The 25,915-nt window shown below is 40.7% G+C and overlaps 1 protein-coding gene across 7 annotated transcripts in view; it reads left to right on the top strand.

The window, feature by feature from the left end:
* Window positions 1-25,915, top strand: part of NSMCE2 (NSE2/MMS21 homolog, SMC5-SMC6 complex SUMO ligase) — a 238,870-nt gene that overhangs the window by 38,154 nt on the left and 174,801 nt on the right. For 5 of the 7 annotated variants that reach the window (XM_021088937.1, XM_021088938.1, XM_021088935.1 and 2 more), the window contains exon 3: window positions 12,297-12,403. In XM_021088937.1, coding sequence (XP_020944596.1) covers window positions 12,297-12,403 — 107 coding nt within the window. Of the gene's footprint in view, window positions 1-12,290; window positions 12,404-18,427; window positions 18,548-21,808; window positions 21,909-25,915 lie in introns of those variants that run through there. The other 2 variants (XM_021088939.1, XM_021088941.1) reach the window with 2 other exon arrangements.

Here is a 25,915-nt window from a genome sequence, read left to right as displayed (position 1 = left end):
AAATGGAGTGCCAGATTTCAGAAATATGTTCTAAGTTTTGAACCTTAGATTGAAAAATTCAGTGGTACTAATACAGGAAGGGAGAGGTCTGGCTTAATAACAGTTCCTGTTGAGTTTTTTTGGGTTTTTTTTTTTTTCTTCTTCTTCTTTCTTTTCTTTCTTTCTTTCTTTCTTTCTTTCTTTTTTTAATTGACAAAGTCAACCCATGATTACAGTGGTATACATGTAATAATAGTATTGTCATAGTCTTAGTTGGTTAGCCCATGGGTTTATTATTGTTCTTTATTCTGGAATCCATCTTTAAAGTAGGACACTGGTACATGATCCATATTTTAATGAAGGTGGGAACTCGATGATCATTATTTATCCTGCACAAGACCTGCAGAGTAGAAGTTATTTAATAGCCACCTTCAGTAGTCCTTCAGCTCTTTGAGGGACTGTGATCTAGAAGAGCTGACTCTGTGCAGCCCAGCAGGTAGCTGTTTTATAGGTCTGGAGTTGAGGAGAAGGGTTCAAGTTCTACTCCTGCTATTGAGACATGGCTTCAGTGACATTACTTAACCTCTCTGAGCCTCCGTTTCCTCCACCATATAAAGCAGAGAGTAAAATCACCCTATGCAGAGGTTGTAAGGTGTAAATAAGTTAATGTGTGTGAAAGAGCAATTCAGATTTATTGTTGTCATTGCCTAGGATTGTTCTAGGAAGTGCTGAATCAGCCCTCTTTGGACCGACTCAAATAATTAGAGCTGTTCAGCAGTGGAACAAGCTTTGCCATAATAGCAAGAGCCACACAAAGGCCAGATAGTCTTATCAGGGCTTTTTAGAAATTTCTGTGTAGAGTGGAAATTTGTAAGAGTTCTTTGAGGGAAGTGTTTACCTTGCTCACAGCTCTCTCCAGGGTACCCAGCACAGCGCCAGGCGCATGGTCTGTGTTAGGTCGGTCTTTGTTGAATGGAAGTTCCCTCTTACTCATACTGTATTCTTTGTTTAGCATCACTCTTTTCTTGTCCTTAATATGTTCATGTTTTTTCCCCAGATATTTTTGTTCATCTTTATGTTATTTTATTTTATTATTATTATTTTTTTCTTTTTAGGGTCACACCTGCCGCACATGAACGTTCCTAGGCTAGGGGTCAAATTGGAGCTGCAGCTGCTGGCCTACGCCGCAGCCACAGTAACAGCAACACCAGATCTGAGCTTTGCCTGTGACCTACACCACATCTTGTGGCAACACTGGATCCTTAGCCCCCTGAGCAAGGCCAGGAATCAAACCCGAATCCTCACAGAGACTATGTTGGGTTTTTAAACTGCTGAACCGCAGTGGGAACTCTTGGCTTTATGTTATTTTAGAATGGATATTTTGAAACAGCCACTCATGGTTCTTTCTGTTCAGGCCCATTTATTGATGATTATGGCACAGAGAAAATATTGATATGATTTTCATTGTCAGGCATTCTGAAAGTTGTTTTCTCCAAGTATGGCTATTTTATTTATTTTTTATTTTTGCTCTTTAGGTCCACACCTGTGGCATATGGACATTCCCAGTCTAGGAGCTGAATCAGAGCTGCAGCTGCCAGCCACAGCCACAGCCACAGCAGCTATGTCTGCAGCCTGCACCATAGCTCATGGCAACGCCAGATCCAGAACCCACTGCGTAAGAACAGGGATCAAACCCGCATCCTCATGGATACTAGACAGGCTTGGAACCTGCTGAGGCACAACGGGAACCCCCCAAGAATGGCTATCTTAAATTTCTTGTTTCTTTGCTTCTATAAACATCTTAATTTCTTTAGACCTTTTTAAGAGAGGATGCCTCATACATAAAATATTTCCGTGGGATTACATTCCCAAGAACCTCATAACAGTGATTGCCTCTGGGGAGGGAATATGGAAATTGGAGACACCACATTATTGTACTGTTTGAATTTTTCTACCATATGCTTAATTTTTTAATTGTATGCTTTATTAATATGAAAAAGTGAGATGACTAGATGACTCCATAATTCAATATTGGCTGCTAGGTCAATCGAATAAGCTTCTCAGAAGATTTCCACTTACATCTCTTTGCTAATTTTTTCATAGGGCAGTTTGTCTTTTTCTTTTCTTTCTTGTGTGTGTGTGTGTTTAGGGCCCCACCCAGGACACATGGAGGTTCCTAGACTAGGTCTCGAATTAGAGCTCTAGCTGCTGGCCTACACCACAGCCACAGCAACGCAGGACCTACACATCTGCGACCTGTACCATAGCTCACAGCAATGCTGAATCCTTAACCCACTGAACGAGACCAGGGATCAAACCTACGTCCTCATGGATACTAGCTGGATTCGTTAACTGCTGAGCCATGATGGGAATTCCTAAGGAAGCAGAGGGGTTTTTTTTTTCTTTTTCTTTTTCTTGACCCATTGTTTTTTGTTAATTGTTTTATTTAAAAAATAGATACAAGCTTATGTGAAATAAAAGGTTTCTTTGGGAGAGTATCACAAAGTCACATAGTTAATAGTAAAATAGTTTCCCTTAGAGTCCAGTGTGTTTAAGACGTCATGTTGAGTGCTTTACTTATATTCCGTTTGTAATTTTTTCAATGTTCACATGAGGGTTAAGCCTTCCTCCCTTTTGTCTTTACTGCCATAAATTCATGTCAGAGCTTTGATGTTGAACCAGGGATTCAAAGCCAGCCTTTGTCCTTTAAGCCTCTTGGGCCTTCAGACCTCACACTGTCGCTGAAACTTGGGCATAGCCAAGGACTTGAAAACTGGAGAAAAATGACATAATTGAAATTATGTTGGCTGGACTCACAGACTTTGAAAAACTTAGGGTTTCCAAAGGAGACATTTTTGGGGGGGGTGGGGGGATGTGCTGGGTTGTGGGATGGAGATCCTATAAAATTGGATTGTGGTGATCATTGTACAACTATAAATGTAATCAATTCATTGAGTAATAAGAAAACAAGAAAAAAATTATGTTGGCTGAAATGCTGCTGTAAATATTGCTCACTGCCTTGAATTCACTCTTTCTTTCCAGTCTGCCAGAGATTAATTAGGAGCAAATAGACAGGAAAGATGTAGAAAAAGGATTTAAATCTTGTAAAAGACACACTTGACCTTGAAGATTCAAAGGGCCTTGTAATAGCCAAAAGAGATCTATGGATGTGTTTTAAAATGATAGATGCTCAAAGCCTGGGATTCGTGGTGCTTTTGATGACTGGTAGAGATTAGCTTGTATCCAGAGATTGAGTTCTATGATATTATAAATTTAATTCTTCACAGAATTTATTTAAAGCAATATTTTGAGTTATACCTTTACCATATGGCTTATAGAATATTAACTACACATTCCAAGGAAATATCTGTCTATATAATGAAAGATGGTCTCCATTGCTTCGGGGTAGAATTTTTTTTTTTTTGTCTTTTTGCCTTTTTAGGGCCGTACCGGCGGCATATGCAGGTTCCCAGGCCAGGGGTTGAATTGGAGCTATAGCTGCCAACCTATACCACGGCTCACAGCAACGCTGGATCCTTAACCCACTGAGCGAGGCCAGGGATCGAACCCGCATCCTCATGGATGCTAGTCAGGTTCATTAACCACTGAGCCACGATGGGAATTCCATGGGGTAGAATCGTTTAAGTCAATCGGTTAGTCTCTCTTTCACTTTCTCTCTTAGAAGAAAGTAATGTTTAGGAAAAATTCTTTAGCCAGAGAACCAGTTGAATGCAAACTGAGTCCAGAACTGGCTTTTTGAGTTCCTGTATTATACAACTTCCCTCTTCTGTATTATTATAAGAAAATCGTAGAGGTGGGTAAAGATGGTTATAAAGGTCAATGTTTCACGACAAATTTCCCCATGTTCCCTGAGCTTATAAGAGAACCAGTTGCTTACTAGATTGTGTCATAAACTGTTACACTCTTCACTATTATTTCTGGTGGGAGGCAGTTATATAATGTGGATTCATTTTTTAATTTTACCACATGAATATCCGTGTGAAGGGATAATGATGACTAAAGTACAATGTAGTGAGAAGTAACCAAGTTTCTATTAAATGTTGCTCAAGCAGTAAATCATTAAATTTGACTCCTGATGAATATATAATGATTGCTTAATACCAGGCTGCCAGGAAAAACATACACGTCCACTCATAGAGGTAGGTGTGTGTATAATATATGTTGCTAGAGACGGGGCTATATTTTAAACGAGGAAAGCTTTTTGGGCTTTTTTGGATAGAGGGAGAGAAAGGCCATGTAGTTTATACTGTCATTTATTTGAGTTTATCCAAAAAGGAGAAATATCTTGCTTACAAATTATGGAAGAATCAAGTTTTAACTTGAAGAGATTAGAAAATACTTGTCCTCTGTTTCAGAAAGTAAAATCTCCCTACTGTATGTGCCACCTCTTCTAGGAAATTTAAAATGTAGTCTGGCAGCTGCCTGCCTCCTTCCTTCCTCCTTGCCAAAATGGACATATGCACTTTATGGCACTGAAAATCTGTCGGGTCCTTCCTGAGCATGTGATTCCTGCTGAATTGGAGTCAGCAGCCCCCCCAAGAAGACTGAATGGTTGTTTTGTCTTAAAGTTTTGGTATTTTACAAATAAAATACATGCAATCTATTCACTTGTGATGGAACATGATGGAAGATAATGTGACAAAAAGAATGTGTATATATGTATAACTGGGTCACTTTGCTGTACAGCAGAAATTGACAGAACATTATAAATCAACCATAATAAAAAATTAAAATATATGGAGTTGAATCAACTGTGTATAATTGACATTGTTCCTGTTCCAACATGCCTGTACATGTTCGTAGAATAAAAAGCACCTGATTCTGTTAATTTTTGTTTGTCTAGGACAAAATATCCGGAAACAACTTGGCCATAGGTCAAACTGCATTTGAATCAGGGACAGAAAGTTGGAAGGGATAAGTAGGTGAAATTTGTCTTTAGGGTGTGCCTTACCCTAACACATACCCCCACACATACATGTCTTAGTGAAAAGGTAAAGAGGGCTTATGGACCTAGAGGCATGAAGCATTTGGTCCTATTTGGAAGATGAGGGAAGATTCTGGAAAAGGAGCCTGTGGCTGAAATCATAGGCAACAGCCTAGCAAAACAGAAAGACGTCTGGCAGCGTAAAGAGGTGGTGTAGACATGGAGCTGGGATGGCCATGCTCTGGGGTTGAGGAGGGAAGGTGTCATCACGCCTGTTTCACTGAAGGCAGATCTGCTGAAGACTTGACGGATGATGAGGGAACTTCTTTGGTGCTGGGTCCTGTGCTCCGGGACCTTTTTCAGCTGTGTTTCCCAAACCTTAGGGCTGGGCCTCAGGGAAGAGGATTTCTCTCTAGTGTAATCCTTAGGCTGCTGCTTAGGACAGACACTGCTTGGGAGGGACCTTATTTAGTAGAGTTGCTCAAGAAGCTGCATCTCTTAGAGGCATCAGTTACCTTCCCTTCTTGCTGAACTGGTGGCTGGTGTGGAACCAAAGTCTGATTGGTCTGTTGACCACGCCCACCTGGGCCTAGGGAAGCCGAGATAAAGGATCTTTATCTCCATTTTTCTTTTCTTTCTTTCTTTTCTTTTCTTTTTTTTTTTTTTTTTTTTTTGTCTTTTTGCCTTTTCTAGGACCACACCCATGGCATATGGAGGTTCCTAGGCTAGGGGTCCAATTGGAGCTGTAGCCGCTGGCCCATGCCAGAGCCACAGCAACGCCAGATCCGAGCCGTGTCTGCAACCTACACCACAGCTCACGGCAACGCCAGATCCTTAACCTACTGAGCAAGGCCAGGAATCGAACCTGCAACCTCATGGTTCCTGGTCAGATTCGTTAACCACTGAGCCACAACAGGAACTCCTATCTCCATTTTTTAAACCAGTGACCTAGACTGTGGTGTTATGTTGAGCAAATAAGGTGGGAATAGACACTAGGCAATTTTGGAACTCACCCTGGATAAGTGCTCACGAGTCCATACTGTGCTGCATAAGAATTAGCACAGTGTTACAGGCTTACTACCTGCATGGTTTAGCCACAGAAGACCTGGAGTGTGTCTCACCTGAGTCTGCCTACATCTGTAAAAATAGCTAAATCTCCATTCCTCTCCTTATTCAGGTCTATCTCTTCTCCCTCATTTTGCCCTAGTCTTTTATATTCAAGATAACCCGCGTTGTTTTCATGTAATTATTTTGCTTTCTTGTTCCTGCTTCAGCTATCATCTTCCTCTCATTGAAGTCCCATGAATTTTAAGTTGAATTTGATTGCAACACATAATCACCCATTTCTGCTTAATGTTTTACTGATCATGTAACTTCAATGCCTTATTCAACACTTCAAAAGAGAGAATAGTAATAGTTATAATACCACTGTTAGAGCGTTTTGACGTTAAGTAACAGGCGACATGTCTAATGGTTACATGGTTACATGGTTAGCGTGGCTGCCTGGATCGCATAATTACACGTTTGTATGACTTTAGGAGACTCATATACAGGCCAACTGCATCCATTCAGATACTTATGTAAATATCAGAGCACTTCAGTCTAAAATGAAGCCCTCCTTCAGTTATTATCATTCTTTGTATTTTCTTAGGGTTTACCACTGAACAGGAAAAAGCTAAACGAAACAGAAACTGTCTTTAAAGAATGGGTTTAATTCTATGGCCCTTCCTGGTCTAAATAACACTTTCTGAGTTCTTTGGGTACCATTAGCAGCCCACGACATTCGGGAGAGTGCTGAGCGGGCTCACAGGGTATAGACAAACCAGATTTGCAGGAGGACAGCTGTGGTACTGGCGTACTTACAGAAGCACTTATATTTTTATAATATAAATCAAAGATAATCTGCACCCTCTGGACTTGATTTGCTGGGGCAGGGGTAGGGGGCTGTATTTCAGCTACTACTGAACTGACTTCTTGGAGCACTCGCTTAATTGGTGTGCCAGATGTGTTACACAGCTCTCACCGAGCCTCCCCACTCTCTCCAGGAGACGGCCCCACGCACTCATTGGCTGAAAGAGGTATGTTGCAGGGTATCACTTAGGTTCATTTGATTAACATAAGCAAGGGTCGATTATAGGGAATGAAAGCGTATTGAAGAAATGAGTCTATTCCTAGACTCAGACCCCACTTGGCCAGCCAAGGACAGTCAAAAGCATAGGTAGTGGAAATGGTTTTGACACTCAGAAGTATCTTTGCCAGCTGGAGCCTTCCAGGGCCCTTTCCCTTCCCCTTAAACATTTCTCTGCTGCTGCCATCAAGTGGCTGCTGCTGCCATCTCTGTTGCAGCTGGTGTTCTTGGCCTGGTGCAGGTTGACCTACCAGCAGCTAGAGCTGACTTAGTTATTCTCCTGGCATTCAGTGAGTGTCCTGATTGCTCTTACAGCCCCTCCAGTAAGCCTCGTGGACGGGGAAGACCACTCTCTTCACCAACCTTAAAATTTAGTAATCTTCTCAAAGGGGAAAAGCATTTCCTTTTTGTCCTCGGTTTCCTCGGCTAGGAATTTGGAAAAGCTTTTCCTGGATCAGGCCTGTTAGCATTTGAGTGGCATTGGCTAGTGTCCTACTTGGAACAGGCCACCTGGAACTGAGATGAAGCTCAGGGCCATGGCAGTCTTCTTCTTCCCCCTGCCCCGAGGGTTTGTTCCCTGGATATTTATGGAGGCGTTGGAGCTGCTTGTCCTTCTTGTGTTTAAGCACCTTTTAGTCCAGGCGGACAAGTGTGCAAACGTTGCACCTTGAAGGTCTGAGTTGGAGGCGTAGCTCTGCCGCTCACAACCTTTGTGTCCTAGAGCAAGTTACTTCAACTGCTTAGTGTTTCGGTTTTCTTATATGTAAAGCAGAGATAAAGCTACCTATCTCTTAATGTTGCTGTGAGGTTTAATGTAAATATTGTGTTCAGTACGATCTCGGCGCATAACACAAGTCTTAGTTACAGCTGTTATTATTATTATATGTATATTTTTAATCATGGCAGTCACTTTCCAGGCTTGCAGAGGTGTACAGTAATATTTTCCTCTTTGAAATTGTCATCCTGTGAACGTTAACATCACTTTTATAATGCCCCCCGCCCTGCACTGGTGCCAACATTTTTCCATAGGAAAAGTGAAATGAAAATAGAACAGGCAAATGAATTTCTATTACATGTCTTCTTTACATTTTGACTCAATTGAATATCAGAGGCAGGGCAATTTGTAGTTTGGTAAAAGTTTGATTTTCAAATTTATATGATGGCCACATAAGAATCTTGAAGGAAGAGTTGCTGTAATTCTTTGTTGAATTCCAGGAGCATTAAAGCATCATTCTTGCCCTCCAATGGATTAAAGTTTGTTTGGAGAAGTGAGACAAATTCATATAAGAAGACAAGACCGTTTATATTTAAAAGCGCCAAAGTATCAACTGTAGATGTTAAGATAAATTGAGACCCTTCTAGGCTGGTAGAGATTAAAAGCAGGAAGGGCTTGAGTTCAGCTCTTGAAGGATGTGTAGGATTTGGTTGGTGTGGATTTCTAGGAAGGGCTTTCTCTGTAAGAGTGGGAGAATTGGGGTAGTGGGCTTCTATATGGTGGAATAAGGGGCAGGGAACCTTTGGCTGGTCAGTCCCTCGGCACCTCCCTATCTCCAAGCCACTTTCAGTCAACAGCTAGTTCCCTGTTTATGTGTTTATCCCTCTTTTCCTCCTGAGTTCTTCAGGGACTTATTTAGTTCTTTTGCCTGCCTCATGCAAAGCTATGCTCTTTCCCCAACGCACTTCTTATTAGCAGCATGGGGCACGTTCCCTGTGCCTTTCTTTGCTTGGTATTTCTAAAACAGGAATACAAATAAATAACATCCTTTAAAAGAGGGAAACAAGGGTTAACAAGAACAAAAAGAATCACAAAAATAATCTAAAATAGCTGTGGATATTCTCTTGGCCTCTCTTCTAGATACCGCTGTGGGAGTCCCTTCTAGATCTTTCTTCCATCTTTGGCCCCTCCAAGCCCCTTCCCCCAGTGGACCAAAACACTGACTTGAGTCTGAACTTACCTGACTGAGCATCACTTCAGGTGTGGGGTGGTTCTCAGTTCTTTTCCGGAGGAGCTTCCTGCTCTCTCCCGGTGCCTTCCCTTTGTTGCCTTAGGCTACCCTGTTCAGCACTTGGGTGCTCAAGCTTGCCCCAACATCGCTGGGCCCTGGAGCCTGAGCCGAGGCTGCGTGTGAGCCACAGTTGGCCTCGGCAGATGCTTCCCTTAGGCTCCATGCCATCAAATATTGGCCCAGCCATCGCGGGCATTCTCCTTTGCAGGGAAGGCCTTGTATTCGAGATCACTGGCTGGCTCAAGCCTTGCTGTTTTCCATGGGACCTTGATCATCCTGCTTACTTTGCAAACCTCATTTTTAATGTCAAAGGCACATTTGTAAGTGCTTTCAAAAGTTAACACATTTAATTCCAGAGAGAGGTTGCCAACATTCTGTCAATTCCCATTGATTTAAGCCCCAACAAATTTTATTTCTTATACCTCAAGGATTTTTACCTCCAGTAGATACATCCTCTAGTGGGTTTCTGTTTAGTTGGAAGTCGCCTCTCATTATTGCGTTTTTGAAAAAGCAGTTTATGCTCTTGGTCTTTGCTCAGGTTACCAGCTTTACCAACTTTTTCTCTGGTCTCAGTATCAGAATCCAGTATTCAGAAAATATACTGAGTCCACTAAGAAAGGGGGAGGAAAAAAAAAAAAAAAAAACCAACCCACACCATCATTTCCTTTAACTAGATAAGGCTTGCGTGAAACCAAATGGGAAAAAAATTAAAGTAAATTATAGGTCAACCTCAAACCCCTAACCACCTTACTGAAATGTAACATGCCTGTGTAAGTCACAACCCACCCTTATTAGGATATAAATTGTTTAAAATTCTCTTCCTGATCATCAAGCAATTAATATCTTTTTTAACGAACAGTTGCTGTCTATATGGCATTGGCACCAGCAACAGCTAAACAACCTATCTCCTTTGTTGATGTTTGGACGTCTTCAAAATATCGATCTATGATTGATAATCTAATAGTTTAATTTGGAATATGACTTGAGACCTTTCTCATACACTGTTTTGTTAAAAATGTTGCATTTAATTTGGGGAATGTAAATAGAAATGTTTCTTAGGTATAAACACTACCCCTCCCCGCTCCTCAAAAACACACACAAAAAACTTATATTGAGGTATATGCATATTCTGTGACGTCTGGGTGTTAGAAGCTAAGAGGTATTATAGCAGAAGCAGAATAACCCAGGAGATATTTTATGAAAAGCACGACTATTGTAAAACCAAAGCCTAATTTAAAGGTCTAAAAAATCATTTCTTAAAAGCCAAATGTGGAGTTCCCATCATGGCTCAGGGGTAACAAACCTGTCTAGGATCCATGAGGATGGGGATTCGATCCCTGGCCTTCCTCGGTGGGCTAAGGAATAGGGCATGACGCAGCTCGTATCCCACGTTGCTGTGGCTGTGGTGTAGGCTGGCAGCTGCAGTTCAGATTCCACCCCTAGCCTGGGAACTTCCATGTGCCTCAGGTGCAGCTCTAAAAAAAAAAAAAAAAAAAAAAAAAAGCCAAATATAAGTGGCTTTTACCTTATTTCATGACTTTGAAAAGATCTGTTGTATTGTTCTTCAGAGTAGACAAGAAATACTGATATTTATCTGAACTAAGGTATCTGAATGAAGAGTCTTTGTGCATTTCCAAATGTGATTTAAGGATATCAGTTTTATTTTCATTTTTCAGATTTTTAATGTTAACATTTTTATTATCCTGTATTCCCTCTCTTTTCCTGATCTATTAAATTGTACGTTTAGAGCTTGAAAAAAAAAACAGTTTAAAAAACACTTTTAAGTATATATCTCACTTTTCCAATCTACTAATCACTTTTCATAGTCCCCTGTTCCCTGAGGGTCTTTTAATTTTTTTTAACTATACTAGGCAGAGTTGTTTCATGCCCTGGCTGATGGATAATTCCAGTATCTGGAACGTTTGGGGATTTGTTTCTGCTGATTCTTACTCTTGGTGGCTTGTTTTCTTGTGAGGTTTTGGGTTTTATTTGCTTTGTTTTGTTTTTTGGGTTTGGTTTAAACTCCCCCCTCCCCTCCTCCCCTCCCCGTCTGCTCATTTTCCTTAACAATTATTTGTAGGGTTATTTGAGGCCTCAGACCAAAGCGTCTTCTCCAGAGGGAGTACATGTGGGTACTTTGACTGTGAGACCACCTCCCACCAAGGTCAGAGCTTAGGTTCCTGGGACCACTCATCTGAGCGGGAACCCAGGCTGCCAGTCCAGGAAGGCTGGCTTGTTGCAAAGGCTGGCTCGTTGCCACAGCTTTTTTGAAACAGGTTTGTTTTCTCTCCTCCTTCTCCCTGTTCTGCTCAGCGGCCACGGCCAACCTTGCAGCGGCCTGGATGAGCAGGATGCGATAACTCGTGGTTCATCTTCATTCTGAGGAGTGGGGACCCAGCTTATTGGGGGAGGGTATACGACTTTGGTGTCCTGCGTTCTGCTTTTTTCTTTTTTGATTTTCCCTAGATTTTGCCCTAGTTGGTTCTTACTATCTTGTTTACTATCTTGTTTATAGGGAGTTTTTTTTTTTTTCTTCCTGTTTTATCCATTTTAGTTTTCTTCATTAGGAGGCTTGGTCCAATCCAACTTACCATTACTAGAAGTGGCTGTCTTCCTTATTTGATTTTTTTTTTTTTTTTTTTTTGCTATTTTAGGGCTGCACTTGCGACACATGGAGGTTCCCAGGCTAAGGGTCGAATTGGAGCTGCAGCCGCCGGCCTATACCACAGCCATAGCAACTCGGGATTTGAGCCGCATCTGCGACCTACACCATAGCTCATGGCAACGCCGGATCCTTAACCCACTGAGCAAGGCCAGGGATCGAACCCGCATCCTCATGGATTCTAGTCAGGTTCGTTAACCACTGAGCCACGAAGGGAACTCCTTTTCCTTATTTGATCTTTGACAACCTTATGAGTTTCATGTGCAGAGATATAACTGGGCAGCTTTAATGGATGAGGGGAACTGAGGCTGAGAAAAGCGTAGTGTTGGTTAAAGTTAACCAGGTAAGTGGCACAGCCTGGAACTCCAGAGTTTCCTCTCCCTTCCTGCCTTTGAGCTTTTTTCTACTGGGTGTGTTCTTCAAACTTTGAATGAGGCAGGCATATGTTGAAAATATGTAATACCTTTACAAAATCATTTAATCATTTAGAGAGACCATTGACTGATAACTTACATTGTACAGCTGTTTCCAGATGCGGCATTTTAAATGAGAAATAATATTTTTTTTTTTTTCCAGCTGAAGTGAGTAGTGAGTACAGTATGGATAAGGCGATGGTTGAATTTGCAATCATGGATCGGGAACTAAACCATTATTTAAAGGCTGTTCAATCTACAATAAACCATGTAAGTTTATCTCACTCGGTTATATTTGGTTACAGCTGACTTAGAAATAGAAACACAAAACCAAAATTCTTCTCTAACCTTTAATATTTTCTTATCCTTACCATAGTAGCTATTAATATCTTCTTAATCAGGAAGTTCCTAGGATAGGAATCTTAAATATTTTCCCAGATTGGCCACCTGGGTTTAATTAAGGTATTACATCTATTTTAGATTTCCTTGCTTTTTTTTTTTTTTTTTTTTTGGTTCACATTTTTTAGTCTAAGCTTCCTTCACATGTGAGTGGTTTTTAAAATAAAATGCCCAGCAATTGCGTAGAACTTGTTTTTATTGTTGTATTTGCTTAAGCATACAATTTAGACCAGGTTTAGTTACTCATTCTCCAGCTTTAACTAATATACAGCTATTGCAAAATTCATAGAACCAGATAATAGGGAAGAGTTTTAGAGCATGTTTAAAAATAAAGAAGCTTGGCATTTTGGTCTTTCCAGAAGCCAAAGTTATCTTTGTTGGCTCCGGCTGTCACAGGAACAACACATAGGCAGTTAAGGTGGGAACATAGCAACATCCTTTTCAGCAGTACCGGGTTGAGTAAGAAATGAGCAATATGATTGCAGTAATGTTTCTGAGAAGTGCTTTGTCCTCTGAGCAGTGGAAACTCCCCTTTGAACTGATTTCATGTACCTGTGTAATTAGAAGTCTTGTACTTCTGGTTTCTTTATTTGCCTTTTCTTACTTATATCTATAGGAAAATTCCAAAAATCAAATATTTTACAAGCTTGGCTACTACTCAGGGGATGATAAGTTTTTTAATATGGTTTAATACCTAAGCCATACTTAAATGAGTATTGCATGGTTATATGTTCATGGTTATATGCATTTTTTTCCTGTTTTTTTTTTTTTTTTCTCTTTAAAATTCTTTTTTTTTTTTTTAATGGTTAATATTTATTAAGTGTAGCATTTGTGGCTAACTTAAGAATGTCTGTTTCTATCCAAGTAATAAACTCATTCAACTTATAAAATTCTGGTATTTCTAGCCATTGTGACTGTTAGTCTTGGTACTGTGAATATTTCTTCCGTAGGAAAATATGAAAATGACATCGTGTTGGAGTCTTTGAAACTGGATAGCAAAACACGTAGACCAAAGGTTTTTAACTTCAGCTGACTCCTAGGACAGTCTCTACACTGAAGAGATTCTGATTTCAATGGTTTGGAGCAGGATTGGAGCACTAGTGTTTTTTCAAAACTCATCCTAATGTGTATCCAGGGTTGAAATCCACTGACTTAAAAGAACAAGGCTGACTTTATAGAATAAAGTGTGTTTTTTCCCTAAGATCAGAGTTGGCTTATTATCTAGATCAATCCTGCTTTGACCCTTATATTCTGTGGAGGTTATTTGATAGGCCTTTGTATCTTTAACCTTGAGGTTTTGCAAATGTAACAGCAAGTGTATATTATAGATAAGAAAACAGATTTTGGAAGTTAACTCAATGTGGATTTTTTTTTTTCTATTAAACTCTAGGATTCACAGATACTTAAGGTATTTGTACATAAAAAAAATGAATTTTTCCTTCTTCAGAAAACTGAGTGACTCATAAAAAAGAAAAGAAGGAAAAAGTAAAAGCAACCCTCATCCACATTGAATAGCTAACAGCATTTCTTTCATCCTGAGGCCTCATCCCATTAGCCGAAGCCTACTAAACAGGAAAGTTTTTTGTTTTTTGTTTTCTGTCTTTTTAGGGCCACCCCTGCAGCTTATGGAGGTTCCCAGGCTAGGGGTCAAATTGGAGCTGTGGCTGCCGACCTACATCACAGCTCACAGCAACGCTGGATCCGAGCCACGTCTACGAACTACACCACAGCTCATGGCAACGTCGGGTCCTTAACCCACTGAGTGAGGCCAGAGATGGAAGCTGCATCCTCATCGATCCCAGTCAGATTCGTTTCCACTGCAGCACGACAGGAACTCCTGTACAACTCTTTAAAAATAGCAATGGCCTAGAGATCAGAAACTCTTCCAACCCCTGTGCTTCCATTTTCTAAGTTATGATCCTGGGTCAAGAAACTTAACCTCTTAGAACCTCACTTTCCTCACCTATAAAATTCTTGGCCTGCCTGTTTCACAAGATTATTATGTCACTCAGATTAGATAGTATGTATCAAACACTTTGATGTTCATAAAATTTGGTGGAGATAAAGATAATATGTTATTGCAAACCCAGACTTCTAAACAAAACTCCTTAGGAAGGTGGAACAGGATCTTTCTTAAAAACAAGTACTTTGCTCGCTTTATTTTAGGGCTTTGAAATAAAACTTTTATTGGCTTTGAACTGTCCTCCTCTGGAATTCAAGTATCATAGAGGATTAGCTATAAGCTAGTAAAGTTACAGTATATGGTATTTATGATCTCTAAGACAAAGCGACTGTTTTAAGTCTGATTATTAAGACCGAATACAGATGATAGGAACCTATATGAGTCCCTTTTAACTTCTGCCCTGCCAGACGTTTTTAGAGCTACAGTACTTCCGTTACTGTATCATTTGCCAAGATTTTCATCCACCTTGAGGTCTTTTTGTTGATGAATTTTCATATAGTCATAGAAAGTTGGAAAAAAAATTTTTTCATCATCAAAAAGCATTGAAGTTTATTATTTAAATAAAGGTCTCTCTCCCGCTCTCACCTTCACAGAATCCTGAAGGTTACACACCTCTGAGAAGGTTTTAGAAATTCACTTTGGAACCCTAGAGGTGTGGCTCAGTTTACCAACCATCCCTGCAAAGTCCCTTTGGCATTCAGTGGAAGCTCTCGGATTGCCATTCTTTGTCCTTTGAGAAAATAAAGCTACTGTATTTTACAATACCTGAAGATTTTATTTGGGATCAGTGTTTGTTTTAGTGCTCCAAAACTTTTTTTTAATAGGACTTTGTCCCAGCTATTTTGTAGAGGAAATACTATGCAGTGAGCACTTAAAAAAAAAAAAAAAAAAAAAATTCCCAGACAGCCTGTAAGTCATTTATAAAAACTTTCAGGATAAATGGGTTATATACCTGGCACAATTCTTGTTTGTAGTGTTGAACTGCAAAGAATTCTGTATGAACTCTTTGGAGACTTTTCAGTCATGAGACCACACATGTGATGAAAGTGTTTTGAAAGCTGTGAAATGGCACACAGATAGGCTATGATGCACTTACTTCTTTTATCGCTGTTAGTGCTGGGGAAAACTTTTCTCAGTTCCCTGTGGAGAACAGCGCGATGTCCCGAACCTGCGCTTTTGATGACCTAATGTTCCCTTCCGTGATTTCTAAGCTTTTATTATTTGAGTATTTTGAAGGAGCACTGCTGGCTGGCTTTTTTGTTCTCAAACACTCACTGAATAAATATTTTCTAAACACCTATGCACCAGGTACTTCTAGGTGCAAGAAATAGGAGGTCAGCAGCAAAGCCCACATGACCCCCCCCCTTCAGAATGTCTGAAGTCTGGAGAGGGAGTCCAACATTTAAGTAAGGGCAATACAGATGTTACTTAGTGATTGTCGTGCTGTGTACCACAAAGGCAGAGTGAAGTATTCAAGGACAGGGAATAACTCAGGGGGCATAATATCTGTGGGGGGATGATTGGTGGCTGGGGGACTCCTTCCTCATGAGGTGATATTTAATCTAAGATGAAAGTCAAATGAGCCTCCATATGGGGATCGTGATATGTAACTTCTCTGTCTTGAGTCACTCTTACATGTTGAAAGCATCTTTTAAAAAATTTTCTTGATGTCAGAGTTTCAGAGTGCCTTGACCACAACTAAGTCTGAATTTGAGAAAATTCAGCCAGAGAAGGTCTCCTTTTATGTACAGAAAGCGTAAAGTATGGAGAGTAGTTGAGTAGCCTACCTAAGGTTGGTCAAGGATTCATTCATTCACAGATGGGAGCGCCTACGGCTTGCCAGGAGCTGTGCTTATTAGTAAAGCAGGTTATGGTGATAGTTGATTTAAGAGTCATTTCATTACTGGTATTCTGCCTCTCAAGCCATTTCACTGACAAAGGCGATATCCCTCTTGAAGTCAGACTCTTTATCATGTATTGAACAAACAGTGGTAATACTGTGCACTGCGTATTTCTGGTTCTGGGTTTATGTAATGGTTTTGAACTAAACCTGAAGTCCTGTCTTGTGGTCTTCAGGTTCCAGAAGGTGGGCACCAGCTTAGTTCAGTGAATCCTCAAATCTATTCTCAAATACATGTTTTTTTCAAATAAGAGATGATAAAAGAGTCCAACCACTGTTGTGGGGGTGGTCCTCGCAACTTTTATATAACCTTAATTCTCATAGTGAAAAAGCGTGAGCTCCCCAAAGCCAAATGACAGATAGCCTAACAGATCAGATTAGTTACAGATGTTATTATTAACGGTCAGTGGTAAGATATACACTTTCTTTGCTTCTCAATGAGCAGTCTTGTCTTAGAGTTTAGCAAAAGTAAAGCTTAAGATTCACATTATACTTTGGCATTTATTTCTCATTATACTTAATTGTCCAGTTTCACTATAGCAAACTTTAAATCTTAGAAGAATTGTCAGATTTTACCTGTATATTGTTCTTTTAGTATGTGCTGCTTCACCATGTTACCTTATTGGAAAATCCAGAGCATTTGTATTTTCTCCACTTCTACTATTTTCTTTTGTGCTGCAAGCATCTTACAGATTATCTAAGATTTGAAAGCATTTAAATCAGATTGCTGCCACATAGTTGTTTGTGGTTTTTGAAGTCAGTGTTTTATAACAACTCCTACAAAAAGCCTAGGGAGGGAGGATATTTTCCTTATTAACCTAATAGGAGCAATTAGTTGCTAGATAAGTTCACTTGTATCGTTTCTTATAAATCTCTTCACAGATACACCCTGGGAACTGTGGTTCTCACCTGATAAGCTAACCTGAACATTTAATCTGCCTTTTAAAACTAGTATGTTGAGAGTTAGAAGAGTGGAAATATGTCTCATGTAACTTGTTTGAAACTCACACAGTCTTAGATAGAATAAAAGAATGAAGTGGGTCAAAGGTATAGCTTACCTGGGCCTTGACGTTATGCACCTAGTTTAGAATGTTTTTGGCTCTCACTTCCCTGTGCTTCCTCACCCTTCACCCTTCATCAGCTGGTAAGCTTTGCCTTTAGTAAATCTTATTTTAAAGTTAGCTCACTATCTATTACTTTAAATCTCATGGGGTTAAGTTGGGAGTTACTGTCTTAGTTAGGCCGGGGTTGGGGAGTACGTCTCACTTAGAAAGCTAATAATCTCTAGTAGCTGCAGAAAGTTCCAGGGCAGAGGCTGTGATTTATTGGCTATGATCATCTGCTGACCAAATGTAAGAGTACATCGCACATTATGCGTCATCGGCAAAAGAGGAAGGAGGGGAAATTCGTTTGGGATCATTACACTGGAGGATAGAAGATTCCTGAGCATGAGAGAAATTAGTATTGTCAGTGGACTAGCAAGAAGGTGAGAGGTGACAGTGGAATTAGTGAAAAATCTCTTGGAAACAGGTGGGAAAAAACTGCAGAATCCCCTCTTTTCCACTCCCTGCTTCCAGCACTTGGCCCTCCAGCCTGAGGTGTGGTCGCTTAATACCTTTCTTGTCAGAGTTAACAAATGCTCCATATATAAGCCTTCTCATCTATAGGAATACTGCCCAGATGTGGAAATTAGCCAGGGAAAAAAAGCTGACATAGGTATTCGTTCTTCAGCTTCTTGGCCACAGAATGTGTCTCTTTCTGTGATTACTGGTAACAAATTCCTACTCCATTGCTTTAGAACTCCCTCTGCAGTTATTCCCAACTTAAGGTTGTGTTTGGTAGTATTTTTTCTAATACACAGAGTGTTAGTTCTGGATATAATATTTCGCTAATTAAGTTACCTCTATAGGGAAGCATCAGATCTGAATCTCTTAGGTTACCCACTAAGGTAGCTGTAGAACATTCTGGTCTGTGCTATATTAAGGCTGAGTATCATGGGTAGTTTATAGAAATCCGTCTTGCTATTTTGCAGGTATTAAGTGTTGGATTTTATTCAGAATTCTAAAACGTTTACACTCTACTGGGCCTTAATGTGCCTCTCATGCAGCATTTTCACAAGTTTGCTCCATAATACTAATTCATCAGGATGTGAGTAAGTATAATAGGAAAAAAAAAAGGATTTTGTGGTCAAATAAGTTTGGGGAATGCTTGATTAAAAGAATTTCCTTAAAGACTCCAAAGCCTTTAATATGCTTTTATGCCTTGTGATTCTCCAAAGGAGGGATACTTAGTAATTTCCTAAACTTATTTACAAACCTCTTTGAGGACAGGACTGGTAACTCTACACAACCCACTGGGGAAAAGGCTTCTGTAGTCTGAGTTCCTACACCTTCCAGAAGAGGCCAAGAGATGGATCCAGCAGATCTGGCAGTTAGTGGTAGAGATGCTGCGGCATCCAGGGGACAGGATGTTCCTATGCAGAAGATCAGGAAGGGCCAGACCTCTGAAAAGACCATGCATTATTTCAGCAGTGAAAAAGAGGAAGCCAAAGTTTTTAAACACATGCAGTAATTGCTTGGCTCTCAGAGTCTCTGTTTGAAACAAATAAGACCCCTGTGTGGAGTATTGACTCAGGAAGGTGGAGAGAAGGCAGTGCTTTCTCTTTTTTTTAGGGCCACACCTGGGGCATATGGAAGTTCCAGGCTAAGGGTGAAATGGGAGCTACAGCTGCCAGCCTACACCACAGCCATGGCAATACCAGATCTGAGCCATGTCTGTGACCTACACCACAGCTCACCGCAACGCCAGATCTTTAACCCACTGAATAATGCCAGGGATCGAACCTACATCCTTTCTGAGAAGGCAGTGTTTTCAAAGAAAGGAAGAGAGGAGGGGACAGAGTAAGAAGGAACAGAGCAGCAGTGTGGACAGGAAAAGTGTACAGATTTTGAAAGGCCTGGGTCAGCCCAGGACTTGATTGTTGAACACCTTGCCCTCAGTGGCACCAGGCAACCCTGGCAGCTAATTATTTGAATTATTTAAAAGACGTGAATTTTTTTTTTTTCTTTTTCTTTTTAGGGCCGCACCTGTGGCATGCGGAGGTTCCCAGGCTTGGGGTCTCATCTGAGCTACAGCTGCTGGCCTATACTACAGCCACAGCAACGCGGGATCTGAGGCACGTCTGCGACCTACACCACAGCTTACAGCACTGTAGTCCACTGAGTGAGGTCAGGGATCAAACCCGCAACCTCATGGTTACTAGTCGAATTTGTCTCCACTGCACCACAGCGGGAACTCCTGAATGTTCTTTAATATGGCAAACTTCTGCTTATTTCTGACATTGGGCATGATCTGTATGTAGCGTCAAACCCTTATTTTTTAAGTTTTGGTAGAATATAGTTGACTTACAAAGTTGTATTAATTATGTGTATAGCAAAGTAAATCAGTTTTACGTATACGAACATCCATTCCTTTTCAGATTCTTTTCCCGCAAGGATTATTTCAAACCCTTATTTTAGTTAATCACTTTAGTCTCCTTCCATGGCAGACTTTTCACCATACTTGGTAAGTATTAAAGATCTTGAGATGTAGGCCTTTCCCCACTATCTGACAGTGGTGCCTAAGGGCAGTGAAAGAGCGTGAGCTAACTGCAAGAGAGAGATGGGAAAACAGACTGAACCACAGAATGGCTCACCAAATGGGAGGGTTCACTGTAAAATGAATGCATGTGCAAAGTGTGGAGTTGAAAGCAGTTGCTTGTTTAGTAACCTCCCAATTAAGTTGTTCACTTGGTGCCAATGCTATGCTTAGTCTAATGAAGATACAGAAGCCTCTTGACATGTGTATATGAGATAGTTACAAAATAATATTAACAGTGAAGATAGTTTGACACGAAGAGTGAAAATATGCCTAAGAAATTCAGAGTAAGGGAAAAGAGCCTTCGCTTAAATTCTGGCTTTTCTACCCTCTAACTCTGAGCCTCCACTTCTGCTGCAAGTGGAGGTGATCGAATATAGGTCAGAGAGTTCTGGAACCAGTGAAAAGCGATAACCTAAATCAGTTCTCTCAGACTCATTTATAAAGTTCTGTGAAGGAGAAGTCATTTTCCTTGATCAAGTTTAAATAGTATCTAACGAGGACTTTTGAGTTAAAATTTAGCAAGCAGAGCCGGCAGCAGAGTTGGGAAAGGCCAGAGGTGATTACGTCCTTGAGGGGTTGAAGGAAGGGCCGCTTTCCTTAGAAGGAGTCTTCTGGTAATGCGGGCAGAGAGGATGTTCGGGGGAATTTGGTGCTCGTAGTATTGAAAGCAGAAGGGACTGGGCAGAATCTCGGGGACCCGGCAGTGCGAGGCCAGTGAGAAGCATGGCATTTGGCCAGTCGGCTGTGAGGGCCCCTGATCAGCAAGCCTGTTAATGTCTGGAGCGGCGAGAAAGCCATCGTGCCCTTTAACATAGGCTGGCTCATGGCAGAGGAAGGAGAGGGGAGGGGCATACTGCAGGTGAGGACAGTCGGCTAAGTAAAAACTTTGGCCGTTCAGGAATAACTTTTGAGGTTTTCTAAAGCAAACCAAAGTCCCTTAAAAGCCTGCTAGTTCAATAAGTAGCATAATTCTACACCCCTGTGCACAGAGGAAATATTTCTTCAGTTACACTTCCATGTTCAAATAGTGGTTGTTTATTAGCAGTACGTGTGTGAAAAAGATGGGGAGAGAAAAATGTGTAGGACTTATTCCTCTGATGTATCATGTGCAAGTGGTTGGCTCTATTTCACATGTGCCATCCATATAAATCGTTAATACGTGAAAGAAGGGAAAGTATAAATGGAGAGAATATAAATGGATTTTATTTTTCTCAAGCTCTGTGTGAGTTTGCAGTTGTACTACAAGGAAAAGCGCTTTCGTTCTGAAGTGGAGCCAGTGCCCGGGGAACTGTCATTCAGAGAACGGAGAGGATTTCTTCCTATTCTGTTTCTCTCTTAAAAGCATCAAGCTTCTAGTAATAGTGACACTTAATCTTTCATTCTTTTGTGCCATGGCCAACCTGATAGTTTAACCACTTGAGCTTTTTGAATTTCATTTCTTTCTGGGCCTTTTTTCTTTTTTTTTTTTTTTTAAGGGAACTTTCTGTCACATAATATATAGCGTTCCTTAAAATAGTGAAAAATTCTTACATGCATATCTCATGGACTAGAGTAATACACCAAGTCAGTTTAATTATTTTTCCTACCCTTTCTTTCATCTTAAAGTAATCATTTAGTTTTCTTCTAATACAGAATGATATTTAGAAAGGCCAAGTCAGTGTTACTTGAAATTGGAAACAATAGCCAGGAATAGTTTGATGTGATTGCACCCCCCAGTTGATTTCCAGACGTCCTGACTTGCTTGCTTTTTACTTTCTCCTTAACTGACATCCAGGGGTCCCACATGCTCCAGTACCTGCCTTCCAGCTGCCTCATCTATTTGCGTTTCTTGGAATGTTACTGGTACCAAGGAGCAAAGCCACTCCACGCATCAGGTACTCTGTCACCCTGAGGCTTATTTTTGCCCCCGCCATGACACCGGAGCCAGTAATGACACATGAAGCACTAAATCGGAGCTCTCAATGGACTAGATCCTGGGTGTGCTCGGGACATCCCTCTTACAGAATCAAAATTAAACTGAGCTCATGAGGGGTAGTTACACCGTGTCTTCAAAAGCCTCAGCAAAAATGTCAGAAGCTCAGTTTTTTTTCTTAGGAGAAATTCTTAAGATGTGACTGAAAGCACCTCGAAATGACGTAGGTAGAGTTAGACCATGTCCTGCCACATTTTCTGTAATAGTAATGGTATTTTCTGCCATCATATGGAATGAAAGTGCTCTGCCTTGGAAGGTAAAGTGTGTGTGATTCCATGACAGTAGTACATTGTTTGGTGTTAATGTTCCATTTAACGACTGAGTTTTCTTCTCTCCCTCTCCAGGGAGAAGCTGTGTGACCTTAAGCAGGTTCGCAAAATGAACTTAGTAGTATCTGTCCCTGCCTATCACAGAGTGATTGCTTGATTAAAAAATGCGATAACATATGTGAAAGCCCTTGAGAGGTAAAAGTGCCGTATAAAGGCAAGGGCTCAGCGTTCTGTCCTGTTAACTTTTAACTTCTTTCTCCTGTCACGGAAATGTCTACCACATTTAAATTGGTGATCTCTTGTAAACCACCTAAACTCGGAATAAGTGGTCATAGGTGGCTTGGGCTGTCTCCTCCCATTCATTTTCTCATGCCCCAGCTTGAACTGGAAGGATAAATGTGTAGATTTTACATTCATTTTTGGTCCTTAATTTAGTCATCTTTTTGGTAAATGTTTATTTCTGTCTTCCCTCCCTACCCCTTTTCTCCGCCTCACCACCTCCCAAGAGTTTGGTGGAAATCTCACGTAACAGTTCAACAAGTGACTAATGTAGATTGGGCTTGCTTAGTCTCTGAGTCACTTTATTATGAAACACTTAAACTTGAACATCTATCGGTAACAATGAGGAAATAATATAAAACAATTTATACTTTCTGATCTGATGGTTTTAGTGACTAACTCATCAGGCAACAATGAAGAAGGAAATTAATGAACATTCACAAAGCCAGATGAAATTATGTTAAAAGTCCGTCTCAGTAAATCACAATCACCTTCACTTCCTTCTCCCCATTTCTCAGCAGCTGGTGTTTCGTTGATAAGAGTGTTGGGCTAGGAAATAAAGATCTGGCTTCTAATCCTCTTTCTGCCAGGCTGTGACCTTGGACAAGTCACGTAAACCTCTGTACTTCAGCTTCCTCATTTCTAAAATGGGAGTAAGAATAGTATTTTTCCTATGCCCCTCACCGGGCAATGGTAGATAAAAGAGAATGTGTTGTAACAAAAAAAGGAAAAAAAGTGAAAGATGGCATATAGTTATTAGACCTTGCCTGTCCTCATCGGACATCTGATATCTGAATGGCCACAGCACCAAAGGGTGAAGGAAGATCAGAAGGGAGTCGCTGTTAGCTCTTGGAGCTGGAAAGAGAAAAGATAGACTCCCAGCGTTTGGATTCCTGAATTGAATCCTGGAATGCAGTTTCCCATCGAAATAACATTGTGGCTAGGTTTCCAGGCTAGCCAATTAAAAAAAAAAAAAAAAAAAGATTTAATCATAAGCAGTGCATTGTGATCCAGTTTCAATAAAACTGTAACAAAGCCCATGTGTGGGATAGGTATCAGTTTGGTGATTCATTTGTTCTGGAGGCCTAGCCTAGTGGATGTTAGTGAATTCAATTCTCTGACTTCCCTGGTTATTTGATATCTGCCTGCAGGCTGTTGATGGTTTGCTTAAACCAGATTTGGAAATGTCATCAGTTTCTTCTTTCAGTGCCCTGGCCCTTTGACGAAAAAAGTCTGAAACCAACTCTCTTTGCCCCGGGTGAGGGGTGAGGAGCCCTCCTGGAATCCTGACCCCTTGAATCATCACAGTAACCTACCCAGTTAGTAAGGAGGATATGATGGACTCTGAGCCCCAGGAAGGTTAAGGGACATGCTTGGGTCACATGCTTAGTCTCAAGGTGTGACTTGAACCTTGGTTTTTTTGATATGTAATTCAAGGCTCTTTTCATGACATCTCCATGCCTCAGGACAGATGTAGTTTGTTGAATTCACTTTGAGTTGTAGTTTTCAGTTGGGAGTAAGAGTGCTTTTGTCTAACCTTGGTTATAAAATATGCTTAAAATCTTACACATAAATTTTCCACAGGTGGAGTTCCTGTCATGACTCCGTGGTTAAAGAACCAGACTAGTATCCATGAGGACATGGGATCGATCCCTGGCCTCACTCAGTGGGTTAAGAATCTGGCATTGCCGTGAGCTGTGGTGTAGGTCACAGACACGGCTTGGATCTGGTGTGGCTGTGGCTGCGGCTTAGGCCAGCGGCTACAGCTCTGATTGGACCTCTAGCCCAGGCATCTCCATGTGCTGCTGATGCGGCCCTAGGAAGACGAAAAGACAAAAATAAATAAATAAATAAATTTTCCACAGATAAAGGTTTAAGAGTAAATGAGAAGTAACTCTTCACACTCACTTGACATGCATAAGAAGGGATTCTGTTAATATTAAAGAACTACTTGAGGAAAAGAATATTTTGTTTATGAAACCATTATATTAAAAAGGAGGTATATTCAGTCTTCCCATAATAATAATAATAAACCTACATAATTAACCTACCATTTCTCTAGTGCTTGCTATGCTCTAGGCAGTAGTCTAAGTTGCATTTGTTAACGTAAGTTGAGGAACTGCTTTTTTCTTGCCAGCTTAGACTACAGATTTATTCATGATCAGATTTTAGAAGCAGTGGGGGAGAAGTCTCTCCATGGAAGAAGGCAGTGGTATGGCCAGTAGGTGGCATTTAATGGAGCATGTGAGGCATATTTCACTGGGGTGGTGGAAAGAATACTGCAACTGGGGTCAGAAGTCGTAGACTCATCCTTGCTCCTCCACTGTCTCATTGTGTGACACTGGATGAGCGACTCATCCTCTTAAGGTCATCAGTTTCTTTATTGGTAAAAAGAGGGTAATGATACCATGTGGGGCTGTCGCGAGGATGAAGTGAGAGAGTGAGGCTTCATGTGGTCGGCATGGAGAAAATAGTAATTGCTTTTAATCTCCATGCACCAGGTGGTTATGAAGTTAAGTTGGAGAGCAGAATATGAAAGCTGGTTTATGCATTTTTTAATGTCATCCAATTTAAGATGGTATTTTCCTCTAACTGCCGCCTTCTTTAGTACTTCAGAGTAAAATGTGCGGGGAATCAAGGAAAACAGGTTATGGCTAGAAGATCTGGATTTTACAGGGTGGCCACCAGGTCTAGAACATAGGTGGACACACAATAAATGGCTTAATGGTATACTATTACAGCACATTTTGAAATCATTTTGTTTGTGCTTTCAGACCTGGTGACCACCTTGTCGTTTCAGCTCTGTCACCATTCAGTGTTTGGTTCAAGGAAGTTATTCAATCTCTCTGGGCAACGAGAATCAAATTAAATGAATGATTCTAAAAAATGGACTATAGACTTGAAGAAAGAGGAAGAGGTGGTCTTTTCCAACCCGCATTCCCCTTGGATGATAAAACACCAGGTCCTGGGGGCAGAGCCTCCTTGCCTGCCTGCTTGCATCTCTCACAAGTGTCCTATCTTAATAAATCTATTTCTTGCCTATCAAGAAAACATAAAAAATGTACTATCTACTGTGAAGCACCAAACTGTTTTTTTATTTTGATTATTGTTATTTTCTTGTGGTACAGTGGCTTCGATTAGATTAACGATGGAGAGAATTCATTTGCATTGAGTCAGGAAACTTTTCTCCCAGGAGATGAAGCAGAAGGCCAAAGCAGTTTGATAGTTTTAGGAGTGGGAAGTAATTTCAAATGTCAGGAAGCCAAATGAATTATAGAGAAGGCAACATCAGTGAATTTGATAGTCTGCTAGATGGGAATGAATGGAGCAGTAAAGGATAAAGAGCATTAATAAACCACCG

This window comes from Sus scrofa, chromosome 4 (assembly GCF_000003025.6).
Source record: "Sus scrofa isolate TJ Tabasco breed Duroc chromosome 4, Sscrofa11.1, whole genome shotgun sequence".
NCBI classification, from domain to species: Eukaryota; Metazoa; Chordata; class Mammalia; order Artiodactyla; family Suidae; genus Sus; species Sus scrofa.
The sequence above is the reverse complement of the archived record's forward strand: the minus strand, read 5'-3'. Positions and strand labels throughout refer to the sequence as shown.